General features: G+C 37.7%; 2 protein-coding genes and 1 long non-coding RNA gene across 7 annotated transcripts; 2 read left to right on the forward strand and 1 right to left on the reverse strand.

Annotated features, from left to right (window-relative positions):
- The first annotated feature begins 6,602 nt into the window (after positions 1 to 6,602).
- Positions 6,603 to 9,514, forward strand: LOC110915805 (probable prefoldin subunit 4). Its single transcript, XM_022160556.2, has 4 exons — positions 6,603 to 6,749; positions 7,101 to 7,134; positions 7,212 to 7,325; positions 8,986 to 9,514. The coding sequence occupies exons 2-4, from the start codon at positions 7,126 to 7,128 to the stop codon at positions 9,244 to 9,246; spliced, it is 384 nt and encodes a 127-aa protein (XP_022016248.1). The 5' UTR covers positions 6,603 to 6,749; positions 7,101 to 7,125; the 3' UTR covers positions 9,247 to 9,514.
- A 1,888-nt stretch (positions 9,515 to 11,402) lies between these two features.
- Positions 11,403 to 15,351, reverse strand: LOC110915548. Of its 5 annotated transcripts, none has more exons than XR_002579025.2 (8): positions 15,206 to 15,350; positions 14,818 to 15,043; positions 14,519 to 14,662; positions 13,331 to 13,516; positions 13,153 to 13,242; positions 12,596 to 12,646; positions 12,350 to 12,484; positions 11,403 to 12,022 (listed from the first exon to the last, which is right to left on the reverse strand). It is a non-coding gene; the product is annotated as an uncharacterized LOC110915548 (long non-coding RNA). The 5 variants fall into 5 exon arrangements; XR_002579026.2 differs by having other exon boundaries at positions 13,382 to 13,516; positions 14,519 to 14,725; XR_002579030.2 differs by having other exon boundaries at positions 13,382 to 13,489; positions 15,206 to 15,349.
- A 3,777-nt stretch (positions 15,352 to 19,128) lies between these two features.
- LOC110915854 (guanine nucleotide-binding protein subunit gamma 2) lies at positions 19,129 to 20,867 on the forward strand. The gene is made up of 5 exons (XM_035981047.1): positions 19,129 to 19,379; positions 20,060 to 20,112; positions 20,193 to 20,237; positions 20,330 to 20,383; positions 20,570 to 20,867. The coding sequence occupies exons 1-5, from the start codon at positions 19,272 to 19,274 to the stop codon at positions 20,643 to 20,645; spliced, it is 336 nt and encodes a 111-aa protein (XP_035836940.1). The 5' UTR covers positions 19,129 to 19,271; the 3' UTR covers positions 20,646 to 20,867.
- The last annotated feature ends 1,420 nt before the right edge of the window (positions 20,868 to 22,287 follow it).

The following is a 22,287-nucleotide window of genomic DNA, read 5'->3' on the forward strand; positions in this document are numbered from 1 at the left end:
TAAAATGGATCCTCAAAGCCTGGAGGTTGACATACATATACCTCTTCTTGCAGTGTACCATAGAGGAAAGCACTTTTGATATCCATCTGAAACACCTTCATGTTGTGGTTGACAGCAAAGGCCAGGAACAGTCTGATAGCTTCCAATCTTGCAACAGGGGCGAATGTTTCATCATAATCAATCCCCTCTTCCTGTCTGTAACCTTGAACCACAAGCCTGGCTTTGTTCTTGACAACAATGCCCCTTTCATCTGTTTTGTTCTTGAAGACCCACTTTGTGCCAATGGGACTAACCTCTTTTGGCAGTGGTACAAGCTCCCATACTTGTTGTCTTTTAAACTGTTGGAGCTCCTCTTGCATGGCTTCTACCCAACTGTTGTCTTTTAGTGCCTCTTGGTACTTGACTGGCTGATGGAGTGATAGAAAACCAGCAAAAAGACAAATGTTTTGGGTTTGGCTTCTTGTGAGCACCCCTTCATTGATGTTGCCAATGATTTGATCAGGTGGATGAGATCTCAAGAAGATTAAATCTCCTTGGTATGGTATGATGGCATTTGTTGGTGAAGGCTGCAAATGTGTATCATCTGAGCTAACCACTGCTGATGACTTTGATGACTCAGCAGTGGCTTCAAAAGGTGGTGGAATGGGTGGTAATGGAGTGGACCACTGCTGACTTTTATCCACTGTTTGAGGACTTTTGTCAGCAGTGTTTGAGGATGTGGAAGCAGTGGTGAATGGGCTACTTTGGTCAACAACTGTTGATGTAGCAGTGGTTGAGCTTTCACAGATGTTTTGAACAACTGATGCTTTCCCTTTTGTGGCAGACCTTTGAGGGATGATGACTTCATACCCATAGTCTGGTGTTGTATCCTCTGATGGACCTGCACTGTTAGTCTTGACAGCAGTATTTTCAAAAGTGAATTTTTCAAGATCAAACAGTTCAGCAGGATTTGCTGGGATTTTCATTGATGAAAGTTCATTGAACTTTACATCCAAAGTCTCCTCCACTACCTTGGTCCGTGCATTGAACACTTTGTAGGCCTTGGCAGTGGTTGAGTATCCCAGAAAATAACCACAATCTATTTTGGCTGCAAATTTTGAAATGGAATCTTTTAAGTTCAAAATAAAGCATGGGCAGCCAAACACTTTGAAGTATGAGATCAGTGGTTTGATTTTATACAGAATTTCATAGGCAGTCTTTTTGTGCCTGGGGTTTATTAAAACTCTGTTCTGGACATAGCAAGCAGTGTTTACTGCCTCTGCCCAGAAAGTTAATGGCAAACCTGAATCTGCAAGCATGGTTCTAGCAGCCTCAATCAAAGTTCTCTTCTTTCTTTCAACAACCCCATTTTGCTCTGGTGTTCTAGGGATGCTGTACTGCCTTACAATCCCTTTCTTCACACAGAAGGCATCCAACTCCCTATTTTTAAATTCTGTGCCATTGTCACTCCTAAAGCTTTTCACTGGAAGATCAAATTGCTTTTCAACCTGTGTCACAAAGTCTTGTAAAATGCCTGCAGTTTCATCTTTAGAGTGCAAAAAGAAAGTCCATGTAAACCTAGAAAAGTCATCAACTATAACCAAACAATATCTTTTCTTTTTAAGGCTCATGACTTGAACTGGGCCAAACAAATCCATGTGTAGCATTTGCAAACACTGGGTTGTTTTGGACTCTTCAATGGACTTGTGAGAACTTTTATGTTGTTTTCCTTTTAAACAGGAAATGCAATGTTCAGGACATGAAAACAATTTTTGTGGTAGGCCTCTCACCAAACCATTTTTTGAAATTTCTGTTATTGTCTTAAGATTTGTGTGCCCCAGTCTTTTGTGCCAAAGTTCTGTCTCTTTGTTAGAGGCAGCTGAGAACAGACAGGCATCAGCTCTGGGACACTCTTTTGACATGTCAACAACATAAACATTGCCACTTCTTTGAGCAACAAGTTTAGTTTTACCATTTTTGATTATTGCTTCAATCTTTTTGACCATTTCTAGTCCAACAATCCTACAACAATCTTTTGTGAAGAATGACCCAAACCCTTTGTCACTCATTTGGGATACACTCAGAAGGTTGAATTTTAGATTGTCTATTAGATTGACATTTTCAAATTTTACATTTCCAGATTGCACTGTTCCAGACCCCAAAACCTTTCCTTTACTATTATTACTAAAGGATATATCACCCCCACCATGGATTTTAAAGTCTTTGAGGAGGGCTTTACATCCTGTCATGTGCCTGGAGCCTCCACTATCTACATACCAAAGACTATCAAAGCATGCAGAAGCTCCCTGCACATGAAGTAAAAGGATTAGTTCATTAAGGAATCCAAAGCCAACAGGGCTTTGGATGGAGTCTCAACAGTGTCTGACATGGATATAGTGTGATGAACAGTGGTTAAGTCAGGGGTTTGGATAGTTTTAGTACTGTTCCTTTCTAACCACTGTTGAGGGTCTTGCCCAATCACCTGCTGGTAATCGAAAGGATGCCTATTCACTCTGGGTTTAGAGGGCTTTTTGTAGACCTCATAAACGTGTGGAATCCTTTGGTAAGACTGTTTTTCCTTGCCTTTTCTGAACTGATTGGCAGGGGGTGCATCAGTAACCTGAACATCTCTTTTAACAGATGTTTGGTTCAGCTGTTTTGTGACAGCTGTTTGAACTGGCACAAACAGTGGTTGTTTCTTTGTGAATTTGACAGATGGTGATGCTGATGGACTCAAGGATGTTTTAGCAAGGTACTCATTCTTTTTGATGTCAAAGTTTTTGAGATACACACATGCTTGAGTTTTGTGGTTTGTTTTACCACAAACAATGCAGCTTTCAGCTGACACTATGACACTTATTTTGTTTATATCATAAGCTTTTAAATGGAAACAATCTTTTGTTAGATGGTTCCTTTTCTCACAGAATTCACAAAACAAGTTATCAATTTTTTCCTTCTTCTTCCTCTTTTCAGACTCCTTTGCAGCAGAGGTTTTAACCACTGCTGGGATGTCCTTAAGAGGAATGACTTTAGCTTTTGGAGCTTTAACACCATCAGTTGATGTAAAGTCCATTGGCTTGAAATTTTCAAGAATATCACACTCATCAGACCATTTTGGTTTAAATTGATGATTTTCAATCTCCTCAAAAGCAGAGGGGCCCATTGGTCTGTCAAGTGTGATTTTGTTACCAAGTTTGTCAGTGATTTTCACTTCTTGGCCATTCTTGTTTGTGGGGATGTACTCAGTGGTTACATCAGTGGTTGAAACAGATTTTCCAAAAGCAGTGTTTTCATCATCATGTTTTCTATAACCAACCCCAAATTTCACATTGCTTTTTATCTGTTTCTCAAGCATAACCTCATACCCTTTGCATGATTCCACCCATTTCTCACATGTGATCTGGGTGGACTCTAACTCCTTTTTGCAAACTTGGTATTTTTCTACCATAGTTTGGAGTTGGGTTTTGGTTATGCTTTGCTCTTCTTTCATGCTGCTAATCTCTTTCTCTTTTTCAGTCAATTTGTTTTTAAGTTCTTTTAAAGATCTTTCAAATTTGACTTCATCAGTTAAGATTTTGTTCCTAAGGTTTTCATTCACCTCTTTGATGTTAGCAAAAGCAATTATGCAATTGTCAGAACATAGTTTTTCTAGAACTTGAGGTGATACCTTGGCAGCAGCCATCATTGCACAATCACACTGAGTATTCTCTTCATCACCAGCTTTCTCTTCTTCTTCACCTGCCTTTTCTTCTTTCTTATCTTCTTCAGACCATAGATCTGTCAGTGGTTCAATCAGGGTACCTGAACTTTCTTCCAACAGTATTTCATTAGCCACAGCAGTAACCACTACTTCAATCACCTCATCCACTACTTCAGAGACCAGCTGTTTCTCTTCAGATTCAACACCCTCCTGTATTGACTCTAATGCCATCAAACAAAATTCATCATGAGAAGAAACATTAGAAGCATAGAGTGCAAAGTTTTCATCACGAGGTCTTCAGGCATACTGCTCCAGTCAACAAACTCTTGAGTAAAGAAACTTTGTTGATCTGGTTGTGTTGCTACTGGAGCAGTGGTTTGTGGTGCAGGTTGCACTTGTGCCTGAGGAGCAGGGGTTTGAACATATTGAATCTGTGGAGCAGCTGTTTGGACATAATGCACTGGCACAGGAGCAACAGCATAGTGAGCAGTGTTCACATGTGCTGCTGGGGCATATTGGGCATAGTGCACAGTGTTTTGATTTTGAGGTCTAGGATTTGAACTAGGGTGAGTAATTATGGGACCAGTTGTTTGACTCCTACACTCTCTAGCAAAATGTCCTAACCTGTTACACTTATAGCACTTGATTTTCGATTTATCCAACCCAACCCTAAGATTCCCATGCAACCCTGGGAATTTTCGCCCTGTTCTTTTATAAAACTTGCTAGTTCCAACACTTAGCAAGGCCAGTTGATGCAAGATGTCCATTTCCTCTAGATCAGTGGGGTCAAAATGCTGTAAATCATTTAGTTCAAAGCTTAAATTGTCTGACATCTGGTTTTCATTTGCAGTGAATGCATATCCTGTAGAGTGAGGACCAGGGTTGTTAAAATTTGCACCAGCAGTTATGTCAATGAAGTGATTATAACCCTGATCCTTACCACTACCACCAGATTCTTCTTGACCCAGAAGAGCAGTGTTACCGAATGAATAATCATCAACGGTTTTCCCTGACTCTTGTAACTTCCTTTTCTGGTTCAACTCCCTTTCGTAGGTCAGGAGTCGACCATGGAGTTGGGTCAAGGTCAGATCCTTGAACTCAGGTGAGTTTCGGGTGACAAACGCTATTGTGTCCCATTTATCTGGCAGTGACCTAAGGAACCTGCTGTTTTGAGTTGAGTTTGTAAAAGTGGTTTTAACAAGCCTCAGCTCACTGATGAGACAACTGAACCGCTCAAATTGTTGCGTCAGTGATTCACCTTTAACATGACAAAATGTTTCATACTGTTGGTTCAGGATTTCCCTATTGTTTTCTATGACCTCTTCGGTACCTCCAAACTGTTCCTTAAGTACGTCCCACAACTCTTTGGCATTGTCACAATGTAACAATCCAGCATATATTTCGTTGGGCAGCGCTGATGCTATGATACTAAATGCTTTAGCATCTAGTTCAAACTTTTGATAATCCGTTTCAGTATAATTTTCAACAGGTTTAGGAACTTGTTTTTTAGCATCTTCAGCGCTTGGCACTGTAGGAACATGAGGACCAAAGATAACAGACTTCCAACAACCTGTGCTTTGTTGAGCGAGGATGTGACCCATCCTCCTCTGCCAGATGTTGTACTCATTTCTTTTTAGCATAGGTGGTTTAAAGAGAGAACCAATGTTGTTTTTATCGTCCTGAGATTGTGACGTCATTCTTGTTGTTTTACAGGTACTAAGAAATCAACTTTAGTGGTGATTAATCCTTACTCTGTTTTTCAACGACGAACAAACGATCAGTATCAACTGTTTTGAGCTGAACTATTTACGTCAAAATGATTGTTAAATCAAATTTGACTGTCCAAGCTCTGATACCAATTGTTGGATCTGAGTTTCCTTTTGATTGTATTTTGTGTTTGAAGTTAAGATGAAAATGGATGAGTTGTGCAGCGGAATTAAAATGAAAACAAACTTTGCATACAATCAAATGAGAGTAATACTTTAATCAAACATCTTTTACACTATAAACCGAATGATTGAATTTAATTTCAACAACGATTACAAAGATAGATGTATGAATGCAAACTCCCCCTCAGCCCGAGCTCAGTAGTTTGTTCGTGCAAAGAAGACGAGTGATGTGAAAAGCTGATAGAATAGTACAAAGTACTGAACTATTTATAGGCACTTGCAAACTACTGAGCATCTTTGCTGACGTCACCATGAAAGTGACATCTAACCTCCTAACAAACTCTAACCTCTGATCTATACAGACACTGTTTGGGTTAACTACTGCTAATACATTCTATTACAAAACAGACTTTAGAACAGCTGCTGCAACCTTCTACTGCTGTGAACCCAGCAGCACTTGTCCGGATCAGCAGTGCTTGACTCAAGGCAGTAGATTGAATCAGCAGGACTTTAGTCTTCCATCAGATCTTTAGTTGAGCAGCAGTTATGAGACAGCAGTTTGGTAAGATCAGCATATAGAAGGTCATCAGTAGTTGTAATCACTTTCAAGGGGAGAGATTTGTGTATCAGCATCTGCTTATTCATAATCCACTGTTCTGATCCAGTTTTGGCTTTTTATTATCTGTTCCTCTGATAGGGTTCAATCCCAACAATCATGCTATTATTATACTTAAGTGTTACAATTTTAAGTGCAAATTATATAAACCAAGATTTAGTTACATAGGAGTATGGTAAAATTAAAAAAAAAGGAACATCGTAAAAATTAATTTTTAGATATATAAAATCATAATTGTTTTACTGTTTTTGATAATTATTGGTTTATCACGATTTTTCTGGTTTTCTCTTTCGATTGAAATACTGTCCCAAATCAAACTTCTAGCAACCGAATACCGGCTGCGAAACGCGGGGCATCACACTAGCTAAAATTAAAATTAAAACAACCCTAAACTAAAGTAAAGCAGCCGCCGTCGTCCTCTTGTATGTTCGCTCCTCCATCTTCTAAACCTAAAAAACAAACAGCCGACTGAGAGATCTTCTTTCATTCATTCTACGATTCAGCAGGGAGGGAGGGAGGGAGGGAAGGTAAGGTTCAATCAGCCAGCAAGCAAGCAAGCAAGCAGGTAAGCTTCGATTAGCCACCATTTCTTCTCTATTACATTTGAATTGTTGCCATTCGGAAACGCGATCCCTTGCGAACCCGGATCCTGTTCGTGCCGCGAATTTGATCGGACGAACCAAAACGAAAATCATGCCATGACCAGCGAATTATGTGACTATGGGGCAAACCTTACCTCTATCCCGGCTCTTTGTTTATATGTAAAGTATATATAGTATCCACGTAACCAGATACAAAACATAAGGTACTAAAAGTAATAGCACTGATAAGACATGAATAACATAGCACAAATCCCCTTGAGAATACTTCTACTAGTATAAACCTATACTTATGTTGTCATGGATGCTCTACGCAGTACAAGAAAGCTCTTCTAAGCAATTATGCAACAGGTGAGAGTTATATTTCTTTGTTGTTTTGGTTTCCTGTATAAACAAACAATGCATGCATTAATGTTTTGCTTGCTTAGGCTGGCGGTGGCTCTGAAACTGAAGTGACATGGGAGGATCAGCAGAACATCAACAAATTTGGGAGATTGAACAACCGACTTCACGAACTCGAAGATGAAATAAAGATTGCCAAGGTAGGTAGGTACCTACTACCTTACCAACACCATGAATGCATGCAATCTCTTAGACACAGTTTATATGTGCTCTTTCTTTTATGCTATTGTAAATTGTAAGTACATTTAAGATGTAGGAGACAGACAGACAGACAGACACGAAAATAAGGATGGGGATATGTAAAGAGTTGCATTGGGGAAAAGTTATTTGTAGCTTAAAAACTGATTTTCTTTCTTTTTCCCCTAGTAAATCAAGCAAGTTTTTGAGCCAACTAGGGGATAATTAAGCTACTGGCTTCTTTGTCAAAATGCCTGATTCCCTTACAATTGGAAGTTTCAATTTCATTGCCTATGTATGTATTTTATCGACCTTTTTGGTCTCGACACCGTACTCTGCTTGTTTGAAGTCTTTTTGATGCGAGCAAGAGAATTCTATGTAGTTTACTGGTTTACAAAGTACAAGTCTCATGTGAGCTATTTCTTTTCTTTTTTTCTAAGCTCAATCATGTTGTATTCTTATGCCATTGGTTAGTTGAAACCATAGTCACAGGATTCGCTGCACCACCCGGATTTCGCGAATCAGATCGCACGTACTGGAATCGGGTACAAAAGCGACCTGAATGCCCTGGGTTTGCGATCCGGATCGGAAATTAGGGTGTATCGGATTTTCAATAAATTCGACTCTAAATCACTAAAAAACGCGTGCTTGATTGATTAATTCGTTGTTTGGGCACACCGGAAACAAAAAGGCAGATTCAAACCTGAAATTGGACTTTGATGCAAATTAATTGCATGTTTTTCCCACTGATGTCAACGACAGAAGTTACGAATGGGTGAAGAATTAGCTTTTTTAGGTTTAAACTAGTTTGTGTAATTTTACCATTTAACCATAGTTGTTAATGGCGAATTGCGATAAGGTATATGCTACATAGCGAATACCGATAAATAGCAGGCGGCTATTTCATAAATAGCGATACACTAGAAAAAAATAAAAAAAAAATTATATGTATATTATATCAAAATACCCTGGTATGTATGCTATTTTACATGCATATTTAACAAAAACCTAAAATCCAACTATTTTATAGCTATATTTAATTGCTATTTATATTTAAAAAAAAGTTGTCGCTAATCGCTATTACTGCTATCTATCGCTGCAACCCTAGTAGCGAGCCTAGACCTATACGCTACGTAGCGCGCTATAGCGATCGCTACAATTGCTATTGACAACTATGCATTTAACCCCTCTTATACTTCGCTAGTTTACATTAATTCCCTAAACTTGTAATTTTTTACATAAAAAGTGTAAAATTGGTCTGTATATGATACGATGTACCAGCCTATATGGTACACCACGTACCGAATTGGCGTTGCGAATGAACATACCCCCCTCGTACCGGATTTTAGAAATGCACGAACCGCGTACCAGTTTTTGTTCTGTGTACCGGAACGTACCGTGATCCATGTGACTATGGTTGAAACTTAAAAGGTCGCCAGGCGTCCATGCCATCGACTATGCTTGATTAAGTGAACATCCACTATATTTCTGTTACAATTTGTTGTTGATGTTCTATTTTCTAGTTTGATTTTTGAAGGGCGTCTTACCCTTCGGTTGTTTGCAATGTCTTATTTGTTAATAAATAAATACGTTGTGGAAATTGAAGTTGGTTGTGGTGTGCAGGAAGCGAATGAGAACTTTGAGGACGCAAGCAATGAATTGATTCTAACAGATGAAGAGGTGATGAGGTTCCAAATAGGTGAGGTTTTTTGTCACGTAGCCAAAGATGAAGTCGAGATGAGGATCGAAAAAATGCAAGAAACAACGGCCAAACATTTGGAGAAACTCACGGATGAGAAGGAGTCGGTACTTGTGGAAATGGCAGAATTGAAGAAGATTTTGTATGGTAAGTTCAAGGACTCCATCAATCTGGAGGAAGACTAGTAAAATCTTAATTCTATTCCACCTGCTCTTGCCAGATTCAGACTTTATTTATGTTTTGCTTATGGAGAATAATTTTCTGTTTGTTACTTCATTAAATTACTTGCATGCTTTGGTGAACCCTGTGTGAGCTACTCCAATCAACCCTTAACTGAAGCCCGTTTAGTGTCGAGTTTCTTACACCAAGCTTGATTAGGCTTGTGAGTCTAAACAACATACTGTAGTTGTAGTTTTTGTGATGAATGAAGATGTGAATTTTGTTGGTCGAAAACTTGGAGCTATATGTGGATGATGAGTTGAAGATCATGGATGAAAATTATGAATATGTTTTCGAAAATGAAAAACTAAAATATAGAAACTTTAATAACTAATATGTTTATACAGTATGTTTTAAAAATTATTATTGATTGGTAAGTAAAGTAACTACCTCTAATTAAAATGGTAAAAAAAAATTTCCTTATCAATATACTACGATCACCATGTATGTTTCCACAGTTTTGTTATCATAAACTAGACTTTTATGCAACGTTATTTTGATGATTCTATAATCTATGATCAATACTCACGAATTTGTCATCTAGTTTTTATCTTTAGATTAAGGGTATGTTTGGTAAAAGTAGCTGGTGACCGGAAGCTGATAGCTAGTAGCTGTAGTTTTGTAGATATATTTGGTGTTTGGCAGAGTAGCCGGAGCTTTTAATAAAATGTATAAAATGACCAAAATGGACATAGTTAAAAAGTTCATTATCTTTAGAGGTTAAAATAGTCATTTTTTTCCTAAAAACTTGTAGCTCCTTCTAAACGCTACTAGTAGGAGCGTTCAACCAAAAGCTTAAAGCTCCTAACCTAAAAGCTTCAAGCTCCTTCAATCAAATAAGACTTTTTATTGAGTATAATCTTTTTTCTTAAAATCTTAAAGCTAGCAGCTGCTAAAAGCTCCTAAAAGCTCCACGCCAACAGTTCGGGCCGAAACGTTTCGCGTCGAAACGGTTTGGGTCGAAGCGGTTCGATTCGAAACGGTACTGGTCGAAATGGTTCGTGTCGAAACGGTTCGTGTCGAAACGGTATGCGTCGAAACGGTTCGTGTCGAAACGGTATGCGTCGAAACGGTTCGCGTCGAAACGGTTCGCTTCGAAACGGTACGGGTCGAAACGGTTCGCGTCGAAGCATTACGGGTCGAAACCATTCGCGTCGAAACGGTACGGGTCAAAACTGTTCGCGTCGAAACGGTACGGGTCGAAACGGTTCGGATCGAAACCAGTATGGGTCGAAACGGTTCGGATCGAAACGGTACGGGTCGAAACGGTGCGGGTCAAAACGGTCGAAGATTCCAATGAATTTACCTTAATTCCTTCACATAAAGGAAGGATTTTGAATTCGTTTAGTTAAAGGAATTCGAAGGAATTAATGCCTAATTCCAATTCCATTGTCAATCAAACACATGAAGATTGGAATTTGGATTCAAATTTTATGAACCAAACATTTTAAGACATGGAATTCAAATTCCAATTCCCCTAAATTCCAATGAATTCTTGCGAACTAAACGCCCCCAAAGAACGACCCCATCCCATCGCCATTCCAAACCCATTTGTCTTGACCACCCAATAAAGAAACACTACTAACCTTCAATTGTAACTCAACCAAATTAAACTCTAAATGATCATTCCATGACCAGTTGCACGCCACCAACCCATTTTCCATCATTAAACAATTAAAGTTTGCTCACCCTAGTTAAATTGATATGATGTTTTAAAATTAATTTCTGTATGGTTGTAAAGTAAAAAGGAAAAGTAGGTGTCGATATAAAACTTTCATTTGTATTTATTCGTGATTATAATCTCTTGGCCTAGTGGTTAAGGGGAGGTGGGAAGCTTTGTTTCTCTTGGAGGTCCTTGGTTCAAGTCCAGACAAGGGGGTTTTATACTAACTTGGTGATACTAACATACTAACTACTAACCTGGTTAGCGATATCCTAACCGTACGCCGTTCAAAAAAAAAATATATATTTATTCGTGATTATCCTTTTAATCTCATATTACCTTTTATACTTTATTTATTTTTTATTAAATAATGTGTGATTCGTGGCTGATGCTACAAACTCAATTATAAGACTGTTAAGTTTGTTGTAATGAGTTTTCATTAAATAACTACCCTTCACATGTAACAATTAACTAGAATTTTTACCCGCCCCGCGTTGCGGGGGCGGCAAAGAGACATTTGTATCCAATAGTTTCGAGACTAATATTGTTTTAATGAAATCAAGGCAAAATGAGAGACATTAGTATCCAAAAGTTTTTTCATATCAGTTTAATAAACATGCAGCAGAAGCTTCTTCATATGAAGACCAGTTAATAAACATGTAGCAGATGCTCGCTGATAAGAAACCGAACTCCCCATGCTCAATAAAACACATCCCCAAGTAAGGAGCTTAACGCCCAAGTAACACCTGTAGCTATTGCAGATCTACCTAGCGAGGGTATGAGCTTCAGTGGTGCCCATGGGTGCACTAAGACCACCATTAGGATTAAGGTGAGATGGAGCCAGTGCCAATGCCACCCTCTGAATTGATTGAGGAGATAATGGTTCAAACATATTGGCTTAGCCATTGATGCTACATTTTCTTGCATGTGATTCTCAAATGTGAAATGCAAAATGCAAATGTCACCACTGATCTTATGGTCCCACTGCCAGAGTTATGATCACCTCGTAACTTATTCCTAGATGTTCGTATCTCTAAAGCAGAAGCAAGATCGAGAGTGCGATTTGGACTTGATTTCTCCTGCATATAATAATATTAATTAATAAACTACATCACAGGCATTTGAGCCAAAAAATGAATAACTAAAAGGTGAAATGCATTATGCATAAAAGGTAACCAACTGCAATCTCTTTCCTTATTCAAGTCACCAACTTTTTAGGGCATAAAAACCCATCAAAGTTTTTTAAGATTTTCAATTTTTAGTCCACAAATTTCCTAAAATTCGAATTAAGATAACAATGTTGCAGCTGACATGACGGTAACTTTTCACCAAGTTGACTTGCTTATGACATGGCACCTAAGTGGGGTTGACATGGCACACAAAATATATACAAATGCTAACCTAACCTTGCCAGAATCAAGAGGAATGATCCGAAAGCCCGAAGGCAAAAGAGGTGCATCATCAGCAAAAGAAGAATCGAAGGGAGCGAATATAAGTTCAACACACATCCCAACAGCATTTTCATCCATTCCACCGCATAGCTATAGATTAAATCATAATGTTAGATACATAAAAAAAAAATTACAAATTCCATAATGCAAGTAATTTCAGGTATATAAGATCCAAGGCATTGTATAAAAAAAACCACGTACTTGAAGAAGACACGTCTCTCGGCACCCTTCATTTATTGACCTCCAAAATACCTATAAAGTTTCAAACTTTTAACGTTAATTTCAGATATCAATCTCAAAAGGGATGACAGCAGACAGTTTTTGATATGGGAATTTGCATGAAACAGAAACAAATATTTAAACTTGCCTTTTTTAATTGTAACAACAAACTTTAGCTTAGGTGCAAAGATTTTGGGCAATATTAACACACCATAACATCTGATTTGATTCACTCATCGAAATGCAATGTCTAGAAAAATGATTTTCTGAGACGACCCAACAAACAGACAAACACTTGAATCAATTCTTTTAATGGTCTAATTGACTTGGCTTTTTGTGGAACAGTTAAATTGCATGGATCGCAAATCTCTGCGCTCTGTTCTTGGACCCGCCATCTTTAGTGCTATATAGGACTAATGGTAACCTTGTTTCCCATGAGACACCGTTGACTGGCATGATTCAAGGATGCCAAGAAAAGATAACAATGTAGAACGTCCATAAACAGCAATGGAAATAAACTATAAAACATGCGTACATACCGACAAAGATCACGATGCCATGTGGGAACATTCTTGTATGTCAATCTTGCGGTTACATCAGATATGATAATGACACGTTGACCATGAATACTGTAGATAATTCAGATTTACGATCGAGTTAACTAATATTCAATCCGTAACAACCAAATAGCCAAATCTTTATATAAACAATGCTTACTAAAAAATAGACTTTGATGTGCAGCCAAGCGACATTTGAGAAGGAATATACCTGTCAGCTTGAACAGTTCGTTTTCCTAACGGCACTGTAGGAGTTTTAGGTTGGATTTCAGTTTGCTTTGTTGTTGTTCTGAGATTGGCAGTTCGTCTGTTCCGCTTACTTCTTTAGGAGAAGATAAAATGCACACTACATAAGCCCAAAAGTTTAAGAACTCAAATTTGATTGCAACCCACTAATTAACTGCAGCCCAAAGCTTGGTTTTAAATTGTGCGATGCGCTCCGATGCGTTTGGTCCAAAAATCTGATGTGTGATGCGAGCGCATCACATATGCGATGCGCTCTTTATACAAATATACTAAAAAATTATTTATACATAACCACTTATAAAAACATACTTAAACTAAAACAATTGACATAATAAGATAAGAATTGTGCTTTTTGGTTCAAATCAAGCATCCTAAAATGTTTCTAGAACCATAAAAAGTGTTTAGGAACCATAATGGTTCAAATCAAGCATGCTAAAATATTAATTATTGAAAAAACCCAACCCATTTCATAAAATCTGGGCAAAAAGAACATAACAAAACAATGATGCGACGATGCGTACATCATGGCGCATTTTGCCAAGGGCGCATTATGCGAAATTGTCCCAATATCATCGCATCATGTAAACGCAACGCATTAGGTGTTGCGATGTGCTCTCATTAGCGCAACGGGCGCATCACGCATTATAGCGCATAATGCGCACATTTTAAACCCAAGGCCCAAAGGTTAGCAAAATAGCATCCCGGTAATTAAGTTGCAAACAGAAAAAAATAGCACTATAGCGGCCCAAAAATTGGGCTCCATTTAATCACGAATCCCATCTTCCCAGCCCCCAATGGTGTCCATCTCTCCTCTATGCCGTATTATTGTTGTCATTGATTTTAATATTTCTCTCCCCTGTGATTCTTTAAATTAGATTTGATTACTAAATATATGATCTTGTGGATAACTAAGCATCTGGGTATGTTTGATTATGAAGGCAACATGTTAGAACTTCTTGATAGTAAGAAGCAAAGCATTTTATGTGAGAGTTTGATCTCCATAACAAAAGTCTACCCCTCCAATCTATTTTGTTTCCCGTCATCAAATTTTGAAATTAAACAATGAATACATATTATAAGTTTTTTTCCTGTTAAACAAAACCTTAATATTAGGTCAGCACTTGAAGCCTCATAGATTTAAAGAACTTTAGCTTGGATATCAGTCTTCTTCTCCTCAAAATACTTTGCTATAATCCTTCAGTGTGTTAATTAATCGCCATACTAAAATTAAATACTCTGGAAGTACCTGAGAGATTTAATTTTGTAAGCCTTCTTTAGATATATTTTCTTCAAATACAACCCTACAGTCCTACACCAACCACAACCATATGTTGTGGTTCAGACTCCAGGCAAAATCCAGATATAATATGCAATTTGGAACAAAGAACATGATGACCGTACCTGGACCCCTAAATCGCTTGGCGGCGCCGCGTGATGTAACTGGCTGGGTCGTTTTCTTCATCAGAAAATTAGGGCTTAGATCTTATGCTAAACAGAACGGTTCTCCGAGATCATGCACCGACTATGCAATCGAAATGGCGAGATTAAGGCCGTCGTTTTCCGACGACGGGAGAACTATACATCTCTCTCCTCTCTGTGCACTTGATGTGTGTGTATGCATATCTCTCTGGATTTGATATTTGAAAGGGACGAAGAAACGTGTAAAACAAAAAGACACGCGTCAAAACCGCCCAAATAAACAAATCAGAAACAACCACCATCAGTATCAGAAAAAAAAAGTTATAAGAAAATCAACACAATGTACAATACTTAGATGCCTGAAACATACCTAAAGCTAAGTGTACAACTCAGTGAAGCAACTTTGTGTTGCTAATTCATAATATTAAATGTGCATAGAGTACCGGCCTATTAATTTGATCGGGGTGGTGAGCAAAATTGTTTCTAAAGTTGTTGCTAGTAGATTGAAGAAGGTTATGGATAAGATGATTAACGAATCTCAAACGGCATTTATAGCCGGTAGATATATTCTTGATGGTCCTCTAGTGGTGAGTGAAGTTATGGCATGGGCTAGACGTAGTGGTAAACAATTCTTCATGTTCAAAATTGACTTTGAGAAAGCTTATGACAACGTCAACTGGGGGTTCATGTTGATGGTCATGAGGCAAATGGGTTTTCCGCAGTGGCGTGCGGAATATTTTCAAAGATTTTAGGCCCCTAGCTGTATAAAAATATCGGTTCATAGCGGGTCGGGTCGGATCATGTAAGACAAAAGAACATCAAACTAAAATTTATAAATCATCAAAAACACGTCAAACGTCATTACAAATTACAAACGTATTTAAAATTGTGCCCTACAAACGTAATATGGGTCGGTCCAACCGGAATTTTGGTTTTTCCGGTAAAAAAAGCCACCAGGTCGTGAGCAGTGGCGTCAAGTCGCTTGGAGTTTTTTAGAGGGCGGGATTTGAAAATGGAATGAGTGGATGGGTTTGGGTTATTTTATTTAGTTCAATTTTCTTTAGGTTGGGTTTAGGCTTGTGTTAATAAAAATTGATTGCAGATTGGGCTTTGATTGGATTAAATAATTAAGTGAATAAGTGGTTAATTATTTTTTTTCTAAGTAGGGCGGTTGAAATTTTTCAAGGGGTGCAGGTGAAAAATTCCAAGGGGTGCGGTCGGGATTTCCGGCAAAAAATAACACTAAAAAATATTTTTTCATGGGGTGCGCCCGCCTACCCTTGGCTTAGGGTGGGCACGCCCCTGGTTTTCCGGAGGTTTGGTGTCGATGGATGTATGGGGTGATATCATCGGCTAGATCTTCTGTGCTAGTTAACGGGTCGCCCACTTTTGAGTTTTCTTGTGAGAAAGGTATTCGCCAAGGTGATCCCATTTCTCCGTTTCTTTTTATTATTGTTATGGAAGCGTTATCGGGTCTTATTAAGAAGGCGTGTGATGATGGTCTTTTTGCGGGGATTCAACTTCCTAATGATGGTCCTTGCATGTCACACTTGTTGTTTGCGGATGACGCTATGATTATGGGAGAATGGTCAGATAATAATTTTAAGGTTCTCAAAAGAATTTTGAGGATTTTTCATTTATGCTCGGGGTTAAAAATCAATATCACAAAATCTACTTTATTTGGCATTGGGAAGGATGGGGAAGGTTTGACTCGAAAGGCTGAAGAGTTGGGTTGTTCTACGGGTATGTTACCATTTAAGTATCTCGGTATTCAAATGGGCGCCAATATGAATCGGATCTCTAGTTGGGAACCGGTTGTGGAAGTTTTTAAAAAGAGGCTCTCGAAGTGGAAATCGAAAGTGTTATCTATAGCCGGAAGAGTTACTCTTATAAAATCCGTATTGGAAAGTCTCCCGACCTATTATTTTTCTTTATTCAAAGCTCCGGTGGCGGTTAAAAGTAATCTTGAGGTGTTGATAAAGAAATTTTTATGGGGGGAAATGTTGATATCAACAAAATCCATTGGGTTGGGTGGGAGGTGGTGACTAGATCGAAGAAGAATGGGGGCCTCGGTTTAACTAAGTTGGATTACTCTAATAATGCGCTTCTTCTTAAGTGGATTTGGAAGTATAGAGAAGAATCCAAGGCTATGTGGCGTCGAGTTATTGATGCTATTCATGGTTCTAAAAGGCGTTACCAATCGGTCCCTCTTAATTCGAATGTGAGGGGAGCTTGGGCTATAATTGTCAAGAGTAGTAATCGGCTGCTGGTTAACGGGTCGGCTTTTAGTAGTTTGATCCAAGAAAGGTTGGGAATGGTTTGGATATCAAGTTCTGGATTGACCCGTGGGCGGACCGGGTGCCTTTACGCTTTCTTTTCCCTGATTTATTCCGATTAGAAAAAAATAAATGGGCTTATGTTTCGGATAGATTGGGCCAACAAAACTTAGCTGGAGTTATGCAGTGGGAATAGAAGTCGTATCCAACTTTAGTTCAGGAGGTTCAGCAGCTTGTTTTGTGTACTCGATTGGTGTCTGGGACTGTGTTATCAGCGGCAAAGGACTCTTGTTGCTGGAATAGCTGTTCGTTGCAATACTTAACCGTAAAAGATACTAAACGATGGTGCATTAGCGACGAGCAAGATGGGAATTCAGAAGAGTTCAGTTGGTGCAGATGGATACCGGCGAAATGTAGTATTTTCATGTGGCGCACATATTTAGATCGTATTCCTACGAAGATAGCGCTCTCAAAAAGAAACATTGGAGTGGATGATAATATGTGTGTTTTGTGTGACGATGCGGAAGAGACGGTTGAACATTTATTTTCCGCTTGTTGTTTCGCTAATGGGATTTGGAATGGGATTGCTCAGTGGTGCCGTATTCTCCCGATAATCTTATTTTCTATCCAGGATGTTAAGGTGGTGGTAGAGCAGCTGAGGTACCCGGTGGTCAAGAAAGATATTATTCATGGTATTATGATTATCACTTGTTGGCGAATATGGAAGATGAGGAACGACAAGATCTTTAAGGTGAAAAATGCTTCAATCACTCAAGTTATTTCGGACATCAAATCCTTTAGTTTCTTATGGTATAATAGTAGGGGTAAACATGCTAGGGTGGGTTGGAAGAAATGGAAAAATTTCTATTTTGATGTATTGTAACGTGTTTTGTTTGTTTCGGTTATCTCTTTCTTGGAGATTTCCGGGTTTTTAATGAAAGTTGCCCTTCAAAAAAAAAAAAAAAATCTAATCCATTGTAGCGATATGTCAAAGCCAAAAACTTGCGTGTTTAAGTGGATTCAATTCCTGGCCCGGGTTACTCTCGGAGTACTTCGTTTAGTCCAATGGATGCCCCGAGAATGCTCGGTATTGATTTTTTTTGTCATTCAAAAAAAAAAAACTAAATAAAAACATTTAAAAAAAAGTTGATCTAGTAAGTAGTTTTGACACATGTTTAAATCCACATGTCGGATAATAAGTAATTTTAAAAAAGTATTACGAATAGATGGTTGCAAAAGTCGCTAGGCGCTCTCTAGTCGGATTCGGGAGTGCTTGGGAAGTACTCGGCTTAGGCGGAGATTACTCGGGGAGTAATTGGCCTGAGAGAACAGTACTCGTGCCTTAGCAGACTTCCATGCAGCGAGTACTCAGGGAGTACTCAGAGCCTAGGCGGAACTTTTACAACCATGCCAATAGTTATAAATAATTAACATAATAAATTAAACAATTAAAAAAAGTTCGGTAATCAGATCACATTTTTTTTAAACGGCCAACAGAATCAATCCTGAGCACTCTCGGGGCACCCACTGGACAAACGAAGTACTTCGAGAGTAACCCGAGTCCACCACCAATTCCGGGGAAATGCAAGTTCAACTCTCACTTGGTGCAAAGTGAGACACTGGTGGGCAATGATAGGAGACCCAGAAAAACCTAGGTGGGTTGTTTTTTAACTTTGAATATAGGCTTATGGCCAATGATCTCTATATCAAGTGGTGGAGTGGAGGACTTGCATTTCTCTTGAGAGTTGCAGAGTGAGGCACTGATGGGCAATAATAGGAGACACGGAAACATGGGTTGGATCTTTGAGCCAAATAGGTTTTGCCGGTAATTTCACCGTCGTGCCTACGGGCGGGTGGGTTACCGGGTTTTCCCCGAAATTGGTGGTGGACTCGGGTTACTCTCAGAGTACTCCGTTTGTTCAGTGGGTGCCCCGAAAGTGCTCGAGATTGAGTTTGTTGGCCGTTAAAAAAAAAAAAAAATATAGGCTTATGAAAATTTTGGTAATTTTGTTTTGTATTTTGCACACAAAAAACAAGAACAATTCCTAGAAAAAGCCTTTTTGTCGCTCACTGTTCCTACCAAAAGTCTTGTTTCTTTCTTGGTCTTGCAGCTGATCGGTTTTAACTTTTTAGGGTTCACAAAGGATCCTGATTCGGGAGATGCAATCGGAGCAGGTGAGATCCATGGTAGCAGACACAACTGTAACAGGGAAGCATAGAATTTCTGCTGCATTCAACAAGCTTCAGCAAGAAACTCATTCCTTACAGGTATTATTATTATTATTATTATTATTATTATTATTATTATTTTTCTCTACAATTTCATAATATTTATGGTATTTTTTGCTATATGGCTTTTGCATTTTGTTTTATTTTTATCTAAAAGTGAAGTAAATTAAAGTTTTAATTGTGTGGAATATTGTTTTTGTTAGATTATTTGAAAATGGGTTGTTTATTTTTGCCTGAACTCTACAACTTTTGAAGATTACTTGTAAAATGTTGGCTCCTGAATGGTTTATTTTGTCAAACTTTCTGAATGGTTGTTGTAAAGGTAATGAGTTGAAAGTTGGCTCTATGTATTGAATCATTCTGATTTGGCCCAAAAGAAACATTGCATCAACCCCCCCCCCCCCCCCCCCCCCCAACACACACAAAAAACGCGAAAAATGCTATGATTTTTCTTGTTATATGTTTCCATGTAATTGATTTGGTTGTACATAGAGCAGCGCGCCTCGTTTTATTGGGACCTAAGTGCCTTAGGCTTTTTTAATCCAAGTTCATGATTCAACAAACAGTGTATTCACTAGTGAATTATTTGCTAATGAATAAAATGCATCCTAACGGTCCTTAAATATTTAGTGTTTCTCATTTGAACCAACCCTGATGTAATATTTACACGCTAAATTCTGGGTTTTAAAATAATGTTTTAATTATGTGATATGGTGTAGAAAGAGCTAGAACAACTTGAGAATACGGAAGCAGCTTCAAGCGTATGCAAGGAGTAAGTATGAATGATATATGAACCAAATTAACACCTTTATCCACAACTTTCTAACTTCCCATTCTGTTTGTGTCCACTAGCATCCTGCACGATGTAGAAACAAGGCCGGATCCACTACTTCCAATGTAATATAGCTTTTTTTCTTCTTATATATTAACATCACTTAAACAGGTTTAGGTCCTGAAATGCGCTAATTAAATATCGTACGTTTTGGCAGAACAAGTGAACCAAACCCATCATGGGATAGATGGTTTGAAGGACCTCAAGATAAGTCAGTTTGCAAATGCTGCATAATGTGATGACATTATTTATCCATTACGATATGCATATAGAAATTGATGTTGTTAGGCTAAGGTTTTGACGAACGCCCCTGTGTAGCAATGACAAGTTTTTTTTTTTTTTTTTTTTTTTTCATGAGAATCCATTAACCAATTTCTTGCTAAAAGTAAACGCGCAGCTTACGCACGATATGTGTCCTGATGAAAATATATGGAAGTGGTCTTGTTGGAGATCATGTTTTGGTAGCATGCTGACAAATTCATTGTTCTTCCAAAGAACATGCAGTCTTGTTGTACATTGGTGATTTCACCCTCTGTTTAGTCTTCTCAAGCGGATGATGTTATTTTGTTTTATGTTAATTGCTTGTTGGATGACAATGACATAGATCATTACAATGTCTTTGTAATTATGTTACTTTTTTAGTATTTTTTTTAATATAATTTCACTAGGAAAAATATGGCGGTTGGAATTATAAATGTTAATATTTTTAAATTGGTTATTTATTTATATACTATTATTTTTGAACATTTGTATGCATCTTTGGTTGTAATTTGTGCTTAAGTAGTTGTACCTTAATCAAATAATAATTTCATTACCTTACCATGTATGCATGTTTGGTTGTAATTTATGCTTAAGTAGTTGTAGCATAATCAAATAAATATACTATTATTTTGGAACATTTGTATGCATCTTTGGTTGTAATTTGTGCTCAAGTAGTTGTACCTTAATCAAATAATAGTTTCATTACCTTACCATGTATGAATGTTTGGTTGTAATTTATGCATAAGCAGTTGTACCTTAATCAAATAATAGTTTCAGTACCTTACCAAATTCAATTTATTTTGTATGCATGTATGGTTGTAAATTGTGTTTAAGTGATTGTAGCCTAATCAAATAATGGTTTCATTATCTTACCATATTCAATTGGTTTGATCCATTCAAAGTTGTGTTGTTTTATTTGTAAATTATTATTATTTATAATAATCTAATTAATTTTGCCAAAATCTTGTATAAATATAATTTGCAACATATTGATGCAATGATTGTTGTAATGTATGCATTATGGTTTGTATAGTGGTAATGATATATGTTATATATAGATTACGATGAACCTGTCAAACGAGAAAATATAGACGCGGGTTCATCGTAACGCACGAGTCATAGATCAACTTAGTTATTTTATTCTATGTTTTACGTTTTGGTTTAATTTCTTCGTACTAACACGCCGCAACTTCAGTGTCGGTAGTCGTTGGCGGTAGTGTGGCATTAGTGCTCGCCCCCGCCGCAACGCGGCTGTGCTTAATTTATGGGTTTCACAACTTACTCAATAAAAGGGAATACATACTCAACAAAAGTAAAGTACTTATGTGGAAAATCACTTGACAAAATAAGTAGATAAGCATTAACAGCATGAAAATATGTAGAAAATGGTAAAAGGTGAGGAGTGAGCCAAATGATATATTTAAGAAAAATATTTTTTTGTAAAAATAAAATAGATACAAAATGGTTTATATCCATTTCTAGCTCTGTACACATATTATTTATTCTGATTTTTTTCTTTATTAAAAAAACGATCCCTAGAGGCTGTGGGCTTTTCATGGGCTATTAATAATAATAATAGTGATGCAAAGACACAATTGTCCTTAGAATGTGATTTGAAAAGACAATATTTACCCTAATCAACTAACGATTAACTATAGATTTTGTTAAAAAGGAACTTAATGATTCAAATCGACAATCAGGACTTGATTGCTCAATTTTACCTAAGACCACATAGTACCATTCGTTGTTAATAAGGGGCTGAAATTGTACTTTTTAAAAAAGATTTGAATTTAATATAAATAAATAAATAAATAAATCCTCGGATTCATTTATTCATTCATTCATTCAGTTTCT

This window comes from Helianthus annuus, chromosome 12 (assembly GCF_002127325.2).
Source record: "Helianthus annuus cultivar XRQ/B chromosome 12, HanXRQr2.0-SUNRISE, whole genome shotgun sequence".
Taxonomy (NCBI): Eukaryota; Viridiplantae; Streptophyta; class Magnoliopsida; order Asterales; family Asteraceae; genus Helianthus; species Helianthus annuus.

Bases quoted from the DNA above. Each gene is read 5' to 3' on its own strand.
- LOC110915805 (XM_022160556.2), top strand. The intron at 7,326-8,985 runs GTAGGTAGGTAC...TGTGGTGTGCAG, and splicing joins ATGAAATAAAGATTGCCAAG to GAAGCGAATGAGAACTTTGA.
- LOC110915854 (XM_035981047.1), top strand. From the start codon at position 19,272: ATGCAATCGGAGCAGGTGAGATCCATGGTAGCAGACACAACTGTAACA. The intron at 20,238-20,329 runs GTAATATAGCTT...ACGTTTTGGCAG, and splicing joins CCGGATCCACTACTTCCAAT to AACAAGTGAACCAAACCCAT. The intron at 20,384-20,569 runs GTCAGTTTGCAA...GTAAACGCGCAG, and splicing joins TTTGAAGGACCTCAAGATAA to CTTACGCACGATATGTGTCC.